The 18,072-nt window shown below is 43.4% G+C and overlaps 1 protein-coding gene across 3 annotated transcripts in view; it reads right to left on the bottom strand.

Annotated features, from left to right (window-relative positions):
- Positions 1–2,974: 2,974 nt before the first annotated feature.
- The window catches only part of LOC123046293 (protein argonaute 1B), a 52,293-nt gene continuing 37,195 nt past the window's right edge, over positions 2,975–18,072 (bottom strand). For 2 of the 3 annotated variants that reach the window (XM_044469614.1, XM_044469615.1), the window contains exons 2-23: positions 10,213–11,003; positions 9,912–10,132; positions 9,688–9,837; positions 9,473–9,606; positions 7,721–7,830; positions 7,534–7,640; positions 7,304–7,442; positions 7,066–7,182; positions 6,543–6,650; positions 6,380–6,451; positions 5,643–5,765; positions 5,374–5,539; positions 5,177–5,298; positions 4,967–5,104; positions 4,719–4,861; positions 4,574–4,636; positions 4,442–4,505; positions 4,199–4,334; positions 4,036–4,109; positions 3,669–3,763; positions 3,556–3,587; positions 2,975–3,465 (exon numbers count right to left, since the gene is read on the bottom strand). In XM_044469614.1, coding sequence (XP_044325549.1) covers positions 3,263–3,465; positions 3,556–3,587; positions 3,669–3,763; positions 4,036–4,109; positions 4,199–4,334; positions 4,442–4,505; positions 4,574–4,636; positions 4,719–4,861; positions 4,967–5,104; positions 5,177–5,298; positions 5,374–5,539; positions 5,643–5,765; positions 6,380–6,451; positions 6,543–6,650; positions 7,066–7,182; positions 7,304–7,442; positions 7,534–7,640; positions 7,721–7,830; positions 9,473–9,606; positions 9,688–9,837; positions 9,912–10,132; positions 10,213–11,003 — 3,308 coding nt within the window. In that variant the 3' untranslated portion in view covers positions 2,975–3,262. Of the gene's footprint in view, positions 3,466–3,555; positions 3,588–3,668; positions 3,764–4,035; positions 4,110–4,198; positions 4,335–4,441; positions 4,506–4,573; positions 4,637–4,718; positions 4,862–4,966; positions 5,105–5,176; positions 5,299–5,373; positions 5,540–5,642; positions 5,766–6,379; positions 6,452–6,542; positions 6,651–7,065; positions 7,183–7,303; positions 7,443–7,533; positions 7,641–7,720; positions 7,831–9,472; positions 9,607–9,687; positions 9,838–9,911; positions 10,133–10,212; positions 11,007–18,072 lie in introns of all 3 variants that reach the window. The other variant, XM_044469617.1, reaches the window with a different exon arrangement.

The following is an 18,072-nucleotide window of genomic DNA, read 5'->3' as shown; positions in this document are numbered from 1 at the left end:
ACTGCATGGCTTCATGTTCCCGCGGGTTGTATTTTTGACTCATTGAACTCGGGTGTAGCCGAGAACGTTTAATAAAGAGGCAGCACTTCCAACTTTAAAAAAAAACGTGTCTTCAACCCAGTCACTTCCCAAAATGGACTGCTAAAACGACGTACAAGTGAGAAGAGACGGAGAGTTATCAGCAAAAGAAAAACTGAGCTAGACAGGTGAGAAGATATCTGCCTTTTTTTAAGGAGTTCGAGCAAAGGGTCTGGTCGATGTTCTCGTCAAGACATGGCGACATTGGTTGGTGCCTACCTGAAAGCCCCTGGACTCGAGCTTGGCATGCAACCGCCATCCACAACTAGGAACAAAAGCTGGTCAGGTAGGAGCAAAAGCTGAAACTAGGGGGGCTTGCACAGATTCTGAAACAGGAACTGCAAGTATGGATCGCACAAGAGGGAAAAACTGACCTGAGTCGCCGTATCATTCACATTTAAGCAGCAGCAACAACAACAACAATAAAGCCTTTAGTCCCAAGCAAGTTGGGGTAGGCTAGAGGTGAAACCTATAAAATCTGGCAACCAACTTGTGGCTCAGGCACATGGATAGCAAGCTTCCACGCACCCCTGTCCATAGCTAGCTCTTTGTCGATACTCCAATCCTTCAGGTCTCTTTTAACGGACTCCTCCCATGTCAAAATCGGTCGACCCCGCCCTCTCTTCACATTCTCCGCACGCTTTAGCCGTCCGCTATGCACTGAAGCTTCTGGAGGCCTGCGCTGAATATGCCCAAACCATCTCAAACGATGTTGGACAAGCTTCTCCTCAATTGGTGCTACCCCAACTCTATCTCGTATATCATCATTCCGGACTCGATCCTTCCTCGTGTGGTCACACATCCATCTCAACATACGCATCTCCGCCACACCTAACTGTTGAACATGTCGCCTTTTAGTCGGCCAACACTCCGCGCCATACAACATTGCGGGTCGAACCGCCGTCCTGTAGAACTTGCCTTTTAGCTTTTGTGGCACTCTCTTGTCATAGAGAATGCCAGAAGCTTGGCGCCACTTCATCCATCCGGCTTTGATTCGATGGTTCACATCTTCATCAATACCCCCATCCTCCTGCAACATTGACCCCAGATACCGAAAGGTGTCCTTCCGAGGTACCACCTGGCCATCAAGGCTAACCTCCTCCTCCTTACAGCTAGTAGTACTGAAACCGCACATCATGTACTCGGTTTTAGTTCTACTAAGCCTAAACCCTTTCGATTCCAAGGTTTGTCTCCATAACTCTAACTTCCTATTTACCCCCATCCGACTATCGTCAACTAGCACCACATCATCCGCAAAGAGCATACACCATGGGATATCTCCTTGTATACCCCTTGTGACCTCATCCATCACCAATGCAAAAAGATAAGGACTCAAAGCTGACCCCTGATGCAGTCATATCTTAATCGGGAAGTCATCGGTGTCGACATCACTTGTTCGAACACTTGTCACAACATTATTGTACATGTCCTTGATGAGGGTAATGTACTTTGCTGGGACTTTGTGTTTCTCCAAGGCCCACCACATGACATTCCGCGGTATCTTATCATAGGCCTTCTCCAAGTCAATGAACACCATATGCAAGTCCTTCTTATGCTCCCTATATCTCTCCATAAGTTGTTGTACCAAGAAAATGGCTTTCATGGTCGACCTCCCAGGCATGAAACCAAACTGACTTTTGGTCACGCTTGTCATTCTTCTTAAGCGGTGCTTAATGACTCTCTCCCATAGCTTCATTGTATGGCTCATCAGCTTAATTCCACGGTAATTAGTACAACTCTGAACATCTCCCTTGTTCTTGAAGATTGGTACTAATATACTCCGTCTCCATTCTTCTGGCATCTTGTTTGCCCGAAAAATGAGGTTGAAAAGCTTGGTTAGCCATACTATCGCTATGTCCCCGAGACCTTTCCACACCTCAATGGGGATACAATCAGGGCCCATCGCCTTGCCTCCTTTCATCCTTTTTAAAGCCTCCTTCACCTCAGACTCCTGGATGCGCCGCACAAAACGCATGCTGGTCTCATCAAAGGAGTCATTCAGTTCAATGGTAGAACTCTCATTCTCCCCATTAAACAGCTTGTCGAAGTACTCCCGCCATCTATGCTTAATCTCTTCGTCCTTCACCAAGGGTTGGCCTGCTCCGTCCTTGATGCATTTGACTTGGCCAATATCCCTCGTCTTCCTCTCCCGGATCTTAGCCATCTTATAGATGTCCCTTTCACCTTCCTTCGTGCTTAACCGTTGGTAGAGGTCCTCATATGCCCGACCCCTTGCTTTACCAACAGCTCGCTTTGCGGCCTTCTTTGCGATTTTGTACTTCTCTATGTTGTCTGCACTCCTATCCAGGTATAGGCGTCTGAAGCAATCTTTCTTCTCTTTAAGCGCCTTCTGGACATCATCATTCCACCACCAGGTATCCTTATCTTCGCTTCTCCTTCCCCTGGACACTCCAAACTCCTCCGAGGCCACCTTACGAATGCAAGTCGCCATCTTCATCCACACATTGTCGGCATCCCCTCCTTCCTCCCAAGGGCCCTCCTTAAATACCCTCTCCTTGAACACCTGAGCTACCTCCCCCTTGAGCTTCAACCACTTCGTTCTAGCGACCTTGGCACGCTTATCCCGCTGGACACGAATCCGAAAGCGGAAGTCAGCAACCACCAGCTTATGCTGGGGTACAACACTCTCCCCAGGTATCACCTTACAGTCTAGGCACGCATGCCTATCTTCTCTTATCGAGAGGATGAAATCAATCTGGCTAGAGTGTTGGCCACTACTAAAAGTCACCAGATGTGATTCTCTCTTTCTAAAGAGGGTGTTAGCTACAATCATGTTGTAGGCTAGAGCAAAGCTTAAGACATCTTCTCCAGCAGCAACACTAGAAAATAGAAACCATGTAAGATGTAAGTCAACAAACAAAAGGACCCCAGCAGATGGCTGCCATAAACATACATTTAGCATCATTAGATCCCAACATGATCATATAGACTTTCAAACTAACAGGTAGAAGTCCTTCCCAAACCAGAAATGATTTCAGGGTAGTTCAAATACGACCACAGATAGGTAGATGGTTACACAGAGTTTCACACGGTACAACAATGAAAGTTTGCATGGCGGTGTTCTCCCAGCGCCACCAATGCAGTGCAAATACTTTTAACACACCCAAACTCAGTCGAATATCTTCAGGTTTGCATATTAGGGTGAACAATAACCACCACGACCTTAACAGTAAAACATGACCCGCTTCACGTTTTCCTTCAGGGCGGGGAGGGGCCTGACAGCAACATTCCCAAACGGCCTGGTATTGCGTCCACCCTGTGGAGGGCCACGGGCACCGCTTGCCATGGACCCACTGTCAGAGGTATCCGGCTCCATGTAAAACCTAGCCCGGAAGGCTGCCAAATGTGCATAATATGCTGGAGGCACTGCAAGCAAAGGCAATAGTCAGCGTCAAATTTTCAAACATTGATAGTGCAATGCAACACTTAAATCATGAGAATCGTATTGGGACTTACCAATTGATACAGAGCGGGTGCACCTAGCATACCTGAAACAGTAGAAAATGTGTCTTATGTTTCTTTACAGAGGGAGTACATTTTAACTAAAAAGGTTCGAGACAGTAAATTACGTGTAGCACAAGTTGTTTGTTAGAGTTTGCAACTCATCAGCAGTGAATTTGTTCTCGTCCCATAGAACGTGATAATGAGCAGGACGGCTAGTTCCCTGAAAGGAATTAAGAGTTAAACAGCAATCAGAAAAAAAAGGGCAACCTGATGCATGTAGCTCCCGCTTGCGCAGGGTCCAGCGAAGGGTCCGACCACTTTGGGTCTATAGTACGCAGCCTTTCCCTACATTTCTGTAAGAGGCTGTTTCTAGGACTTGAACCCATGACCTCATGGTCACAAGGCAGCAGCTTTACCACTGCGCCAAGGCTCCCCTTCTTAAACAGCAATCAGAACATTCGACAAAATGCAGACTGCAAATAAAATGCCAACCTGAATGCCAGCGTGGCTACACAAGTAGAAATCGAACTCAGTCGGATGGCAAATCTTTGAATCAACAACAGTGCCTAGAAATAGATAGAGGTCCATTCCACAATCGTAAGATTCGGAATTGAGTAGCTAAGCAGAAAACAGCTTGTGTGTACAAACAACTAACCAGGCAGTATGTTTCCACTTCTATCAACAGTACGCTGATCATTGTGGTTATTAGCGAAGAGCCTGGTGTGATGACGCTTCTGGACGACTACAAAAGTAACTGGAGGCTGGTAATTGGGTTCCAAGGACGCACATGCCTACATGTAGTTAAGAAATGACAGTTAGAGATATATGCAGAGTATTGCCAAACAAGTGTGGCTGGTCAGAGTTTATCAAGAAAAAAGCATGAACGAAGCAATTCTACCTTTCTAATGGCATCGAGTTCATACAAAAGAACTTGATAGAACTGTCCCTCGCTGACACCATCCCTGAAAATACTAATTGTTTAATAACAGACAATTATGTTTACTAAACATGCCCAAGCAAGAATAAGAACCTGTAAAATATGATTCTCTGGGGTTTCTGTCCAGTTGCCCTCTTGAAAGAAATGAGAAGCTCCCTGCAATTTAACAGAATTTACACTGTTAGCAGCAATAGATACTAGAGGAATGATATGTATCATGAGATTACAAAGATTGTACTTGATCATGCCACCAGTCACAGTTCCTCTTTGGGGATCTTGCCATACTTTGAAAAGATCCTGTATCAACTCTTGCCTATGGGCTTGGGCGCTAACTAATCCTGCATACTTAGTGACCTCAGGCCAGTCTTGGGAAGCAACCACCTGAAGGAAAGAATATTGCACACGATTAGCTTCCACTACACCTAGCAGGTCCATTGTATCATAGCATAACTTCAAAAAAAATCATAGTAGCAGTACGTCACTTACAGCAGCAATGGAAGGACTGGAATCTTCTCCAGGATGAGGGTGTGTAACATCAGCACCAAAGATTATTGTTGGTCTGTCACTGACAAGGGGAATCCTCCTTGTCAAGGCATCCACAAGTACAGTATTCCTTCCACCCACCTAAAAAGTAGGAAAACATATAACAACCGAGGTGCACAATAAAGATGGAATTGTTGAAGCACAGTCAAATACCTTAACATTAATTTTAAGAGCTACATTTGCAAGATACTGCTTGCTCATCTTAAAAACATGTTTTGTCAGACAACACTGAGATACCAATCCAAGATCAGTCTCGCAAATCCTTTTGAGATCCCCTGGGAGGAAAAGAAAAATAATAAGCAAAAATATCCTCCAGGCAACCTTTAAATTTCGGTTGGAAGTGATCATACCATAAAGAGAACCATTATTGTCAGGCAGTATTACAATTAGCAGGTCAAGTTCTCTTCCCTGGGGTCTGATTATATTCATGGCATCTTGATAACGCGCCTTTAGTGCTCTTTCTACATGTTCAGGTCTCGCAGTAAGTGGGGGCAGCACAGGTTCAGGTGCAAAGTCCTAAAGAAAGAGAGAGAAAGTGAGAATTTTAACATGAGAGAATACAAAATAAGAGAAGTGAACAGATATATTATGGAAAGCTAGTTCGATGACTCGATCATACCATTCCAGATATTTGGCACATTATAGCAAGCTCATGGCAAAAACCCCTGGCAGCACTATCTTGCACATTCCGAGAGAAGTTTATACATGCCCAGTGACTGACCCTACCACCGTTCACCATTTTCTACCAATGAAAATGAACACATATCAGAACTACATAAAACATAGCGTGACAAAAGGGGGGATATACAGTAAAACTACAGCCACTAGTACCTAGAAAGTAGATGTACATCTAGGTTTAAGAAATGCTAACATCAGAGAGATACCAACCAAAATAATATATGGTTGTTAAGGTAAATCATGCAGACTCTTAAAATGTTCACATGTGAAACTAGACGGTCTTCAGGAAATGTGATAGAAGAAATGAACACAAGAATATGAAGTTAAATAGCATCAATAGAACTCCTGAGTGTAGTATTTAGCAAAGTTGTGTGTTGCAAGGAAGCAGACAATCTAGGTACTGTATGTTATTTTATCTATATAAGCATAATTTTGTTCCAAATTTCTTGCAGTACGATTCTCCACTACTGTTCCCGGTATGGAAACAGGTAGCTGAAGGCCTTTACAAAAATGATATTACCTCCGTCCCAAAATTCTTGTCTTAGATTTGTCTAGATACGGATGTATCTAACACTAAAACGTGACTAGATACATTTGTATCTAAACAAATCTAAGACAAGAATCTTGGGACGGTGAGAGTAATATTTTAATTTCTGGTGACATTTTATCAAGGTGTACCTTGTTCATCATGTTCCATTGGCCGATCCTGGGCAAGACATCCTTCTCTCTGCCACTATCATGGTATTTAAGCTAATAAAAAAAGGTGTAGTCAGTTGCTACGCACAACGTATGTCCAATATGGTAAGTCAACTGCTGTCTAATCACGTCTGAATAGACTTACTCTTGGCGGAGGCAGAACACGAGCTTCAACCGATGCAAGTCGCTCATCAATTTTTATGCCAAATTCCTGTGCATATGGATCTTCATAGTATGCATTGTGATGCACTGTCTGGTCAAATATGAAAAGCGAGAGAAGAGATTTAGAAAGTCCAGTTTAAATGTATACAGCTGGTGCAGATTAGAGTGAATCGGTGGGTAATGTACTAGAATGTAATCAATAATACAGATAAAAGAACAGTTCAGATAAATGGCTCATAGCCTCATAGATAGTTATCTTCCCAAAAACTGTGGTTTTGGCCTTGTGGAGGAATTCCAAGAACTTTATAACTTTATAGATTATTTGATTGCAATAGTGTGGATTGAATACATCAAAGTGGAATTTTTTTTGTCAAACTGAGGAGAACACCAAGCAGCAACGCACAAAAAATAGCAAGTGATAGGCAGTTAGGCACAGCATGTCATAAGGCAATTTTGTAACAGCAGTTATAACAGCTTGCATCAGAAATAATATAATGAACAATCACCTGCAAGATGTCCTTCTCACGCTCTTGAGGGCGCTGGCAAGTCACTTTCAGTAGAGCAGTTATCTGTTTCTCATTCAGTCGTTTCGAGTAACGTTGTCCTTCAACAATCTTACAAACCTGATATTTCAGAGTGATAAACTCATTGAACAACTCGACAAGATGCTGAGACTGGATGTAGCACATAGATGAACATATCATTTTCAAAATCAATGCAAGCGAGATTGTTCAAGATAGTAACCTCCATAGGAAGATAATTAGGCCTTTGCTGATTGCCCACTTGCAAGCAAGGTAGAGTTGTGTGCTGAATATTAAAACCATAGGTCTCCAGGAAGTATTGCACCACAGTCTTCACAGTACCACGATCATCAACAGGGAATCTACCACATGAAACCAACAGGAAATCAATCGCCAACGAACGAACAAGAGCATAAAGAGTTCGGTGTATAAAGCGAGGGAAGAAGCACATACGATAGCTCTCGTGTTGCTTGTGAAGTTAGTCCAGATATACGGTATTTCCTACGCATGTTTCCTCGATGTGTAACCTCGACCTTTACACCTCTTAGGGCTTTTTTAATCTGCGGGATGGGGGATAATTATGGTAACTCAGCATAAAGCAAATCCGTTAAAACACAGTGAAACAAGTGATGAATCAAACCTTCACACGATCTGAATCAGATAGGGGTCTAACTGAGATGTCTCTGCTCAGAAGCTGAGCAACAAAATCAATCACAGGAAGAGGCTCAATAAATGCAGTAGAAGACATATCTGCAAGAATAAACACCATATAAATCATCAGCAAGACCCCTCCCAATATGTAACCTCCACTAAGATGCTCTGTAAAGTGGAACGTTATGTACTCCATCCCAAAATAAGTGTCGTTGATTTAGTACAACTTTGTACTGACTTTATACTAAATCAGCAACACTTATCTTGGGACGGCAGGAGTATTACTTTGGGCCACCCACCACACATTACAAACAACAACAAACAACAACAACAAAGCCTTTAGTCCCAAACAAGTTGGGGTAGGCTAGAGGTGAAACCCATAAGATCTCGCAACCAACTCATGGCTCAGGCACAAGGATAGCAAGCTTCCACGCACCCCTGTCCATAGCTAGCTCTTTGTCGATACTCCAATCCTTCAGGTCTCTCTTAACGGACTCCTCCCATGTCAAAATCGGTCGACCCCGCCCTCTCTTGACATTCTCCGCACGCTTTAGCCGTCCGCTATGCACTGAAGCTTCTGGAGGCCTGCGCCGAATATGCCCAAACCATCTCAAACGATGTTGGATAAGCTTCTCCTCAATTGGTGCTACCCCAACTCTATCTCGTATATCATCATTCCGGACTCGATCCTTCCTCGTGTGGCCACACATCCATCTCAACATACGCATCTCCGCCACACCTAACTGTTGAACATGTCGCCTTTTAGTCGGCCAACACTCCGCGCCATACAACATTGCGGGTCGAACCGCCGTCCTGTAGAACTTGCCTTTTAACTTTTGTGGCACTCTCTTGTCACAGAGAATGCCAGAAGCTTGGCGCCACTTCATCCATCCGGCTTTGATTCGATGGTTCACATCTTCATCAATACCCCCATCCTCCTGCAACATTGACCCCAAATACCGAAAGGTGTCCTTCCGAGGTACCACCTGGCCATCAAGGCTAACCTCCTCCTCCTCACAGCTAGTAGTACTGAAACCGCACATCATGTACTCGGTTTTAGTTCTACTAAGCCTAAACCCTTTCGATTCCAAGGTTTGTCTCCATAACTCTAACTTCCTATTTACCCCCGTCCGACTATCGTCAACTAGCACCACATCATCCGCAAAGAGCATACACCATGGGATATCTCCTTGTATACCCATTGTGACCTCATCCATCACCAATGCAAAAAGATAAGGGCTCAAAGCTGACCCCTGATGCAGTCCTATCTTAATCGGGAAGTCATCGGTGTCGACATCACTTGTTCGAACACTTGTCACAACATTATTGTACATGTCCTTGATGAGGGTAATGTACTTTGTTGGGACTTTGTGTTTCTCCAAGGCCCACCACATGACATTCCGCGGTATCTTATCATAGGCCTTCTCCAAGTCAATGAACACCATATGCAAGTCCTTATGCTCCCTATATCTCTCCATAAGTTGTCGTACCAAGAAAATGGCTTCCATGGTCGACCTCCCAGGCATGAAACCAAACTGATTTTTGGTCACGCTTGTCATTCTTCTTAAGCGGTGCTCAATGACTCTCTCCCATAGCTTCATTGTATGGCTCATCAGCTTAATTCCACGGTGATTAGTACAACTCTGAACATCCAACCACCCACCACACATTCATCACAACTAATAAAACAACAAATGAACAGTGACACTGATGTAAAAAAAACATGAGAGGGATATCTAACCAATATTCAGCGAAAGCCCCATCTGTGTAGGTCTTATACTTTGGTAAAATCCACGCCAGCTTTCCAAACCATCACCAAGTTTCTGACGTCTCCCTAAGTTCGGAGAATAAAATGACCGGCCAACTGGAGAATACCTACAGAAGAAAAACACATGGAAATTATGACCCATACAGCCAGACAAACAATAAAACAAGACATGGTTTGCTAAAGGATACCTGGCAGTAGGCAGTTCACGCAGCACAATGTCAAGCACCTGAAGAGCTTCTTGAGGTGCATCAGGTTGCCTTCCAGCTAGGAACATAGCCAAATGGTGGAGATCAGCACGAGCAGCAAATTTGATCACCACCCTGAATTGTCTCTCACGCCTTAAAACAAAAGGAATGTCAGTACAGAACTACTATGAACACAATGAAGTACAAATATCACAGCAACAGCATACCTTGGTGCGACTTGACCACCAACAAGGCTTTCTTCTTCGTCATGCAGAGTAATTTCAAATGTCTTTGAAGGAAATGGCAATGGCCCAGCTGTATATAGGCTCTTCCTTCCATCATACGCAGGTAGGCGTCCATCCAATTGAGAATGTCTATAGAGCCTAACAAGTTCTGCCATCACAGCACGATTGACACCACGTGATGTAATCTCTGGAGTTATGGAGACCTGACAAAACAAGATTGTCGATCAAAAATTACAAAATAATAACTGCAGCGGGGAAAAAGAACTTCATGTAAAGGGCATACATCATATTGGTGAAGGTCTTTATCAGGGAGCTCAGCAAAGAAATGGTTTGCCTTCACGACACACCTATCTCCATGTGTACCCTTTCCAGGGCGCAATGGAAATCTAACTGATTTGCTTGATGCTGGTGCCAGTTGACTGGATTGGCTTGTTGAACTTTGATCAACAATCGCAAGTTTCTGAAACTGTTGCTGGACTTGTCCACTGCTCACCTCTGACACAGGCTGAGAGGATGAGCCAGCTCCTGATGCGGATGGTGAAACCACCGGGGCTTGATATTGGACATACGGGGCTTGGTGCAGCTCGGGAACTGTTCTTGGTGGACCTGGAGGAACGTTACGTCCAGCACTACCTCCCCTATGCCCGCCATAGTATGGCTGCGGCACTCCACCACCTCTGGGGCGTGGACCGCCACGTCCCTGATAGTCACGTGGTTGATATTCAGGTGGGCCACCCCCCGGATGTCCACGCCCCTGATAGTCACGATGTTGATATTCAGGTGGACCACCACCTGGATGTCCCCGCCCCTGATAGTCACGCTGTTGATATTCAGGTGGGCCACCACCTGGATAGTGTGAAGCTGATCCATGGCCCTGATAGTGCCCACCGCGGCCCTGGTGTTGCCCCCCACCACGGCCATGCTGTTGAGGTGCCACACCACGTCCTCCACCATGCTGTTGAGGAGCTCTCTCAGCTCGCTGCGAGGAACCCTGCCCAGAAGCTCCTGAAGCTTCCCCAGAACTCTCTCCAGGGCTGCCAGGACCAGTTCTTTTCTTCCTAACCATGATGGCCGCTGCTAAGACAAGAGAGCACCAAAATGTAAGATCATGAGAATGTAAAGTATCAAGACTAAAACATATCAAGTATAACTTCATGTAGAATGATGGAATATTAGAATCAAGCATAAACCTAACAAGAGAAACGGAATGGGTGCATTTCTCAATTTACACTCTAGGAAGTGCATATACGACATCACATAGTCTAAACATGTAATCCAACACCTACAATTTGACTGTATCCTCTGATCGTATATACTTCTACCTCACAAACAGGAGCAGCTTATCAACCAAGACAAGGTATAATCAATTCAAGTCTTAAAAAGAAAAAGAAATTGAATGGGTGATGCACAAGAGGGTTTGGGCACACATTACTATAATTTTTAAAGAAGACCTCAATAAATTTTTCGGTTAATAGGAAGTAAAACTAAGCTTATATCAACGAAAACAATAAGGACTAGGTTAACATGCAGCCATAACATAGTAAAAAAAACTGCTGACAAATGTTAAAAAGATTCAGATTGTAAATTAACAATCACAATAAATAAGGTTTTAAAATGTGGTCCATGGCATTCAGGGGTAGGAATATTCAATTGGAAATATTGCAGCTGTAGCTGGCTATCCCATAATCTATGCTAGATGTTGTTGTTTTGATATAATACTTATTTTGCCATAGCAAAATGAGAAAATAGTGAGCTATATTAATCTATAGAGTAGGCATGTAATACACACACACGCACACGCAAAAGCACACATATATATATACAAAAATGATTCTACACTCCTGGTAGTATGATCCGCTTCTCATATACCTAATAGATGAATTATACCTCTTTATTGCTTTATTATACTCCCTACGTCCCGAATTACTTGTCTTAGATTTGTCTACATACGGGTGTATCTAACACTGAACGTGTCTAGAACTCTAGATACATCCATATCTAGACAAATCTAAGACAAGTAATTTGGGACAAAGGTGATATTTCATTGGTAATTACTAGATGCGCCAAAATGGGTTAGAGAGAATATCACATGGAAACCACCAAGTTTCAAAGAAAACTTCGTGGAAACCACTTATGGAAGTTCGGAAAAAATCTGGAAAAATATGGGATGTTAAGACGGTGATGTTCTATTGGCAAGTGAAATTTCAAGTTCAAACACATTACCATTTACGAGCTATGGAACAAATTCAGTCATGAATAGTGACGTTTACTGTTTGACACTATTCATTGCTGCTTTTGTCTTTTTATACCTATTTGAACTTGAAAATTTCACATACTAATAGAACATCACACTCTTAAGACCTCGTATTTTTTTGAGATTTTTTCGAAACTTCGAAACATCATTTCCACGTGGTTTTCACCGGTTTCCACCGAAACTTGGTTTCCATGTGATATTCTCTTAGTGGGTTATATGGAGAGAACTTAATACAATTTGCTGATATACTTAGTTTTGGTGTATATACTGCTTTCTGTGCATAAAAAGGGTAAAATGCATAAATTAAGGATGAGTACAGATATTCTTCATACTACTAGTATGAGGTCCATAGCAATCATAAATTCACAATAAATAAGGCTTTAAAATGTGGTCCATGGCATTCAGGGGTAGGAATGTTCAATTGAGAATATTGCAGTTGTAGCTGGCTATCGCATAAGCTATAGATGTTGTTGTTTTGATATAATACTTATTGCCATAGCAAAATGAGAAAATAGTGAGCTATATATATACCTCATAGATGAATTATACCTCTTTATTGCCATATTATATTTCATTAGTAATTACTAGATGCCCCAAAGTGGGTTATATGGAAAACAAATGAGTGTGCATCTCTACTCCTAATGGACGAATTGGTTGAATAGTCCCCCCCACTTTCAACCGGTTTATTTTGAACCGGTTTATTTTCAACCGGTTTTTCTTCGTCCCACCTCCCACCAGCCCCTCCCACCGGTTTTTCTCTTTTCTCGTCTAACCGGCAATACCCAACATATTTATGGTAATCAATCATAATTAATCCACGTATAGTAATAAATCAATCCAGGTATGGTAAGGTCATAACTCAGGAAATTTTGAATATGGCAATTATATGGTAATAAATTTAAATTACCCCAAAGGCTATCAATCCAGATATGGTAAGGCCATAACTCGGGAAATATCGAATATGGTAATAAATTTAAATTACCACCAGGTATGGTAAGGCTATCCACGTATAGTAATAAATCATATAGTAATAAATCATAATTAATCCACGTATAGTAATAAATCAATCCAGGTATGGTAAGGTCATAACTCAGGAAATTTTGAATATGGTAATAAATTTAAATTACCCCAAAGGCTATCAATCCAGGTATGGTAAGGCCATAAATCGGGAAATATCGAATATGGTAATAAATTTAAATTACCCCAAAGGCTATCAATCCAGGTATGGTAAGGCCATAACTCGGGAAATATCGAATATGGTAATGAATTTAAATTACCACTAGGTATGGTAAGGCTATCCACGTATAGTAATAAATCATAATTAATCCACGTATAGTAATAAATCAATCCAGGTATGGTAAGGTCATAACTCAGGAAATTTTGAATATGGTAATTATATGGTAATAAATTTAAATTACCCCAAAGGCTATCAATCCAGGTATGGTAAGGCCATAACTCAGGAAATATCGAATATGGTAATAAATTTAAATTACCACCAGGTATGGTAAGGCTATCGATCCAGGTATGGCACGCCCTCACCTGATCACCTATCACAATCTCCAGCCCCACGCACGCACCAAAGAACCCACCCGGCACCAAACGCAGCTCCTCTCGACCCCCTCGAGTAAACGCCGCCACTGTCGTGCGATCTTCCTGACACAGACGCCGTCGCCGCCTCCTTCCCACCTACGGCGTCCCCCACGTCCATGGTGACGGCGCTCGCGTCCTACACTGACCCTCCGCCTCATATAGGTTGGTCATTGATGGAGTGGGATGTGCCGCTGCGGTTTGGGGAGGCGCAATCACGATCTGGTTGGGATCTCAGTGTGGACTATGAAGGATGGCGCTGCCTCCCTGGCAAATGGCATCGGAGGAAGGGGCTCTACGTCGTGAATGTCAGCGAGGCAGCGGCCGAAGGCGAGCCCGACGGTGAGCACGGGTGTTCGTCCCATGAAATAGGCGGCCACGGAGGGCGGATCTGAGGCCACCCCAATCGCCGGTGGCCCTTCCTCCCATCGCTCATTGCCTCCATTCTCTCTCTCCTCTAAATCTTTGTCGCCCCTGCCTGATTCTGGCCGACGCCATCCGGCTCTCGCATCGACCACCACCAGCACGGCTGCGGACGAGGCGCAACCACAGACGCCGCCGCCGCCATCCTCATCCACCTCCTCCACCATCCTTCCCAGCCGTCATCGGGGGCACCCGCCATCTGCGCTCTAGCCCACCCGCTCCCTCCTATCCCCTCCCCCTGCCTGCCAGCCCCGTGATCCATCGCACAGATGGCAGGTACTATAGCGACCTCCTCCCCAGTGGATCCGGCCTCCTCCGATGGAGATCCATCCTGGGCACCGCCTTATTCTCATGCGTGCACGTCTATATCAACGTCTCATTCCACCTCACCTCACCTGAGCCTTTACCTTCCCACCTCTGCTTCAGATCCACATCACTTTGCAAGGTATGTGCTTGATTGTTCCGAACTGGATCGATGGATTATGCAAGGTACTTTGGGTGTCGTCATTGACGGCAATTGTCACGCCATGCTACCATCGGAGGGGTCCCTCATCGATGGTTAGGGTCTTCCGAACTGCACGAGCTCCATTGAGAAGGATGTTTTTAATTCTGGTTTTGCCTACATGCTTTCTTTGCCTGTATCTACTTAGCTAATGTCTTCTTATAGATAGTAGCTGCTGAAGTGGTGATCAAAGTTGTTCACTATTAAGGAAACAACCATGATAACAAAAGTGTATATTCCCTGACCTTTGACCTGAAGTACTTTTTCATTAGAAACTTGCAACAGCTAGGCATTGAAATTAGCAACAGCTTCGTACGTACTGAACTAATTTGCAGCAACACGTACTGAACTAAGTTAGGTTATGCTCATCATTCCAACATGCTTAGTGATAACCACCTAGCAAGCTGATCAAACATGAAAAAATTGAAGTGCTACTGCTAATCGTACTATTCTGAATGTGAAAATCTATTTAATTGGCTCTTCTCTAATTGTACACTTGCATAAATCTCAGATCTTGCAAATTACAGTATAACCATAAAAGTCATGCTTTGACTCCTATAGGGCCTTTTGCACTTTAATATGACTAATAATTTGCCTTAATATCACAGATTGTATTACTACCTTTCTAAGTGAATGACATTCAAGGTCATTAAATAAAACCAAGAAATCCTTCTGGTATTGGAGTGTAGGAAAGTTGAGACTATAAAACCAAAAGGTTATATTTACGTTTATTAGAGAAGGTTCTTTACTTTTTATAGGAAAACACAAAATGTTGCGATGTAGAGTCTAGGTGGTGGGCCTCCTTGATCCACTTGGTGGATGAGGGCGACTCCGGTCCTGGCACCCATAGTGCCAGTGATCCAAAAATCATAGGGCCTGGATATAGCTCTAGCAGACGTATGCGGCTTGCGCATCGAGCTTGGTCGTCTCGAGCATGGAGATAGGCGAGTTGTAGACCAAGAGCTGGTACAGAGATAGGCGAGTTGTAGACAAGAGCTGGTGGGCAGCAAGAAACGCATGCACACCAAAGAACAAATCTGAGTCACATGCCTACTTCTATTGGTTTTTACAAAGAGCGGCTAGCTTAGATCTTAGACCAGTCGGTCACTGTCGAGGTCGCCAAGGTGATCTTACAGCACCGCCGTGGGGATTTCTCATGATTTTATGTAGGCAAGCCGCAAGCGGTGGTGGTGATTGGTTGGGTGGTGTCGCTGCCTTGGGAAGAGACGAAGTGATGGTAAAAGTAAGCAGGATCCGATGATTCTTCCGTGGGGATAGCCAAAGTCAAGATGTCGACTACAGACTCGTCACAGACTTGCAGTGAACCTGGATGCGGCAAGCCTGATTTGTGGATCGATGGCGGGTCTTGACTTTGTTAGGCCGGGATTGGATGGTTGCGGAGGGTGGTGTGCTTGATTGGGTTCCCATGGAAGAATGTGGCCTCCTCGTGGATCTGGTCATGCCCATCCTAGAGAACATTGTGTCCCTAGCTCCCTCGAGGAGCAAGGACAGTGCAAGCGGCAGCAAGGGGTAGGGGTAGATGTGGGGAGGGATGTCGGCGGCTGCTCGAGGTCATCATGATGAAACCCTTGACGTCCCATCTTTATCAATGGAAGTGGAAGAGCACAAAGTCAAGATTGGATAGGAGTTTGAGTTCTTTTTGGCACTGATCGGTTCCCCACTTTAGAGATGTATTTTTTTGCGTGCGAGCAAACAGTGGGTTGATTCTAAAAGGGATAGGCACTTTTCAACAGAAGTGCATGACGGACCAAAAATATGACCTCATTTTATTTGTTTGATAGATATCGTATTATTCGTTGTTGTTCGTTTGGTGAAATTTCCTAATATTTGATTGTTGTGTTTCTAATTAGAGCACCCCATAATCACCCAATATGAGGGGATGATAAATGAAAGATACTGATTATAAATTTTAAAGAGCCCGTGGCAACGCACGGGCGTTATACTAGTATAACATAATTTGCTGATATACTTAGTTTTGGCATACATACTGCTTTTTGTGCATAAAAAGGGTAAAATGCATAAACTAAGGATGAGTACTGATTTTCTTCATACTACTCGTATGAAGTAGCTAAGAATGATTAATGAGTTATATTGAGAATGATAAAGAGGTAGGTGAATCGATTATATCTCTTTATTATTTTTAATATATTTCATTTGTAATTGCTACATGTCCAAAAGTGAGTTCCCTTATTATTTTAAATATATTTCATTTGCAAGTACTAAATACCCCAAAGTGAGTAGTACGGAGAAAAAAATGAGTGCATATATACTGATTTTCTGTTCATAAAATGCAAAAAAGAAAAACAAGGATGTATATACAGACTTTCTTCATACTGCTCGTATTTGAGGTATCTAAAGATAATTAATGAGTTCTATTGAGAATTATCTAAACGGAAAAAGCTAAAATCCTGCCGTACGGATTTTAGCTACAGATCCGAACGCACTAATTGCCATCGATTTCAGATCGTGCGCCCATATTTCTTTCGCTCGAAACAATATAATAATGGATAAAAAACAAAAACAGTATAAATGGATTACAATCGCGAGCGCAGGATGCAGGAATCGAACCCGCGCCTCCCCTATCCAACCTTAACACGACAACCAACTAATCCAAACAGAGTTCGTGTTTGATATTGGAAAGTTACTCCTTTTACCTGTTTTGACCCGTGCATTAGTACAGACCTGTTTTTTGGTGCTTTTTTGTGCAACGCTTGGCTCACGTGTATATGTTCTCCCGCATGCATGTTCTTAAAAAAATCATGGACTTTTGAGTGAGGTGATGATACTATATTTGTCAACAACTTTGTTTCACCAAACGACAAATCACCCGACTACACAATGCAAAAATAAGTGCGTTCACACGAGTAGAACCCATGACCAATAGTTGCTACACAGTCCCGTGAACCACCTGGGCTAGCTCCTTTTTGTTGACTAGACACAGGTTAGATTAGTTTTGTACTTTACTCTATGCGGGTAAAAAAAGTCCAACAATTAAGGCCTTTAGTCACATTGGCCATAGTTGTTGCCCAGTAAATCCAAACATACTAATTTTCTGTATTCTATACTTGCAGAAATTGTTAACAGCGAATGTTTTCATCGGCCGTAGTGTTGGCGAGGGGGTGATGAAATACACCCTTGATAACTCTAATGCTAATACACACGGTGACTCACACACCGCAGACCTGATAACTTAAGTACCCTGGTCCTGGTAACTTTGGCGACCGGGGGAAGGAGGGGGTTGATAATATATCCCCCGGTAACTTTTGCGTGAATATCATGGTAACTCACATACTGCAAAACTGATAACTTATGTACCCTAGTCTTGGTAAGCGACGGGGGTGGAGATGGGGGGAGTT

The sequence above is a fragment of the Triticum aestivum genome, chromosome 2B (genome assembly GCF_018294505.1).
Source record: "Triticum aestivum cultivar Chinese Spring chromosome 2B, IWGSC CS RefSeq v2.1, whole genome shotgun sequence".
Lineage (NCBI taxonomy): Eukaryota > Viridiplantae > Streptophyta > Magnoliopsida > Poales > Poaceae > Triticum > Triticum aestivum.
This window is presented reverse-complemented; position numbering and strand designations above follow the sequence as displayed.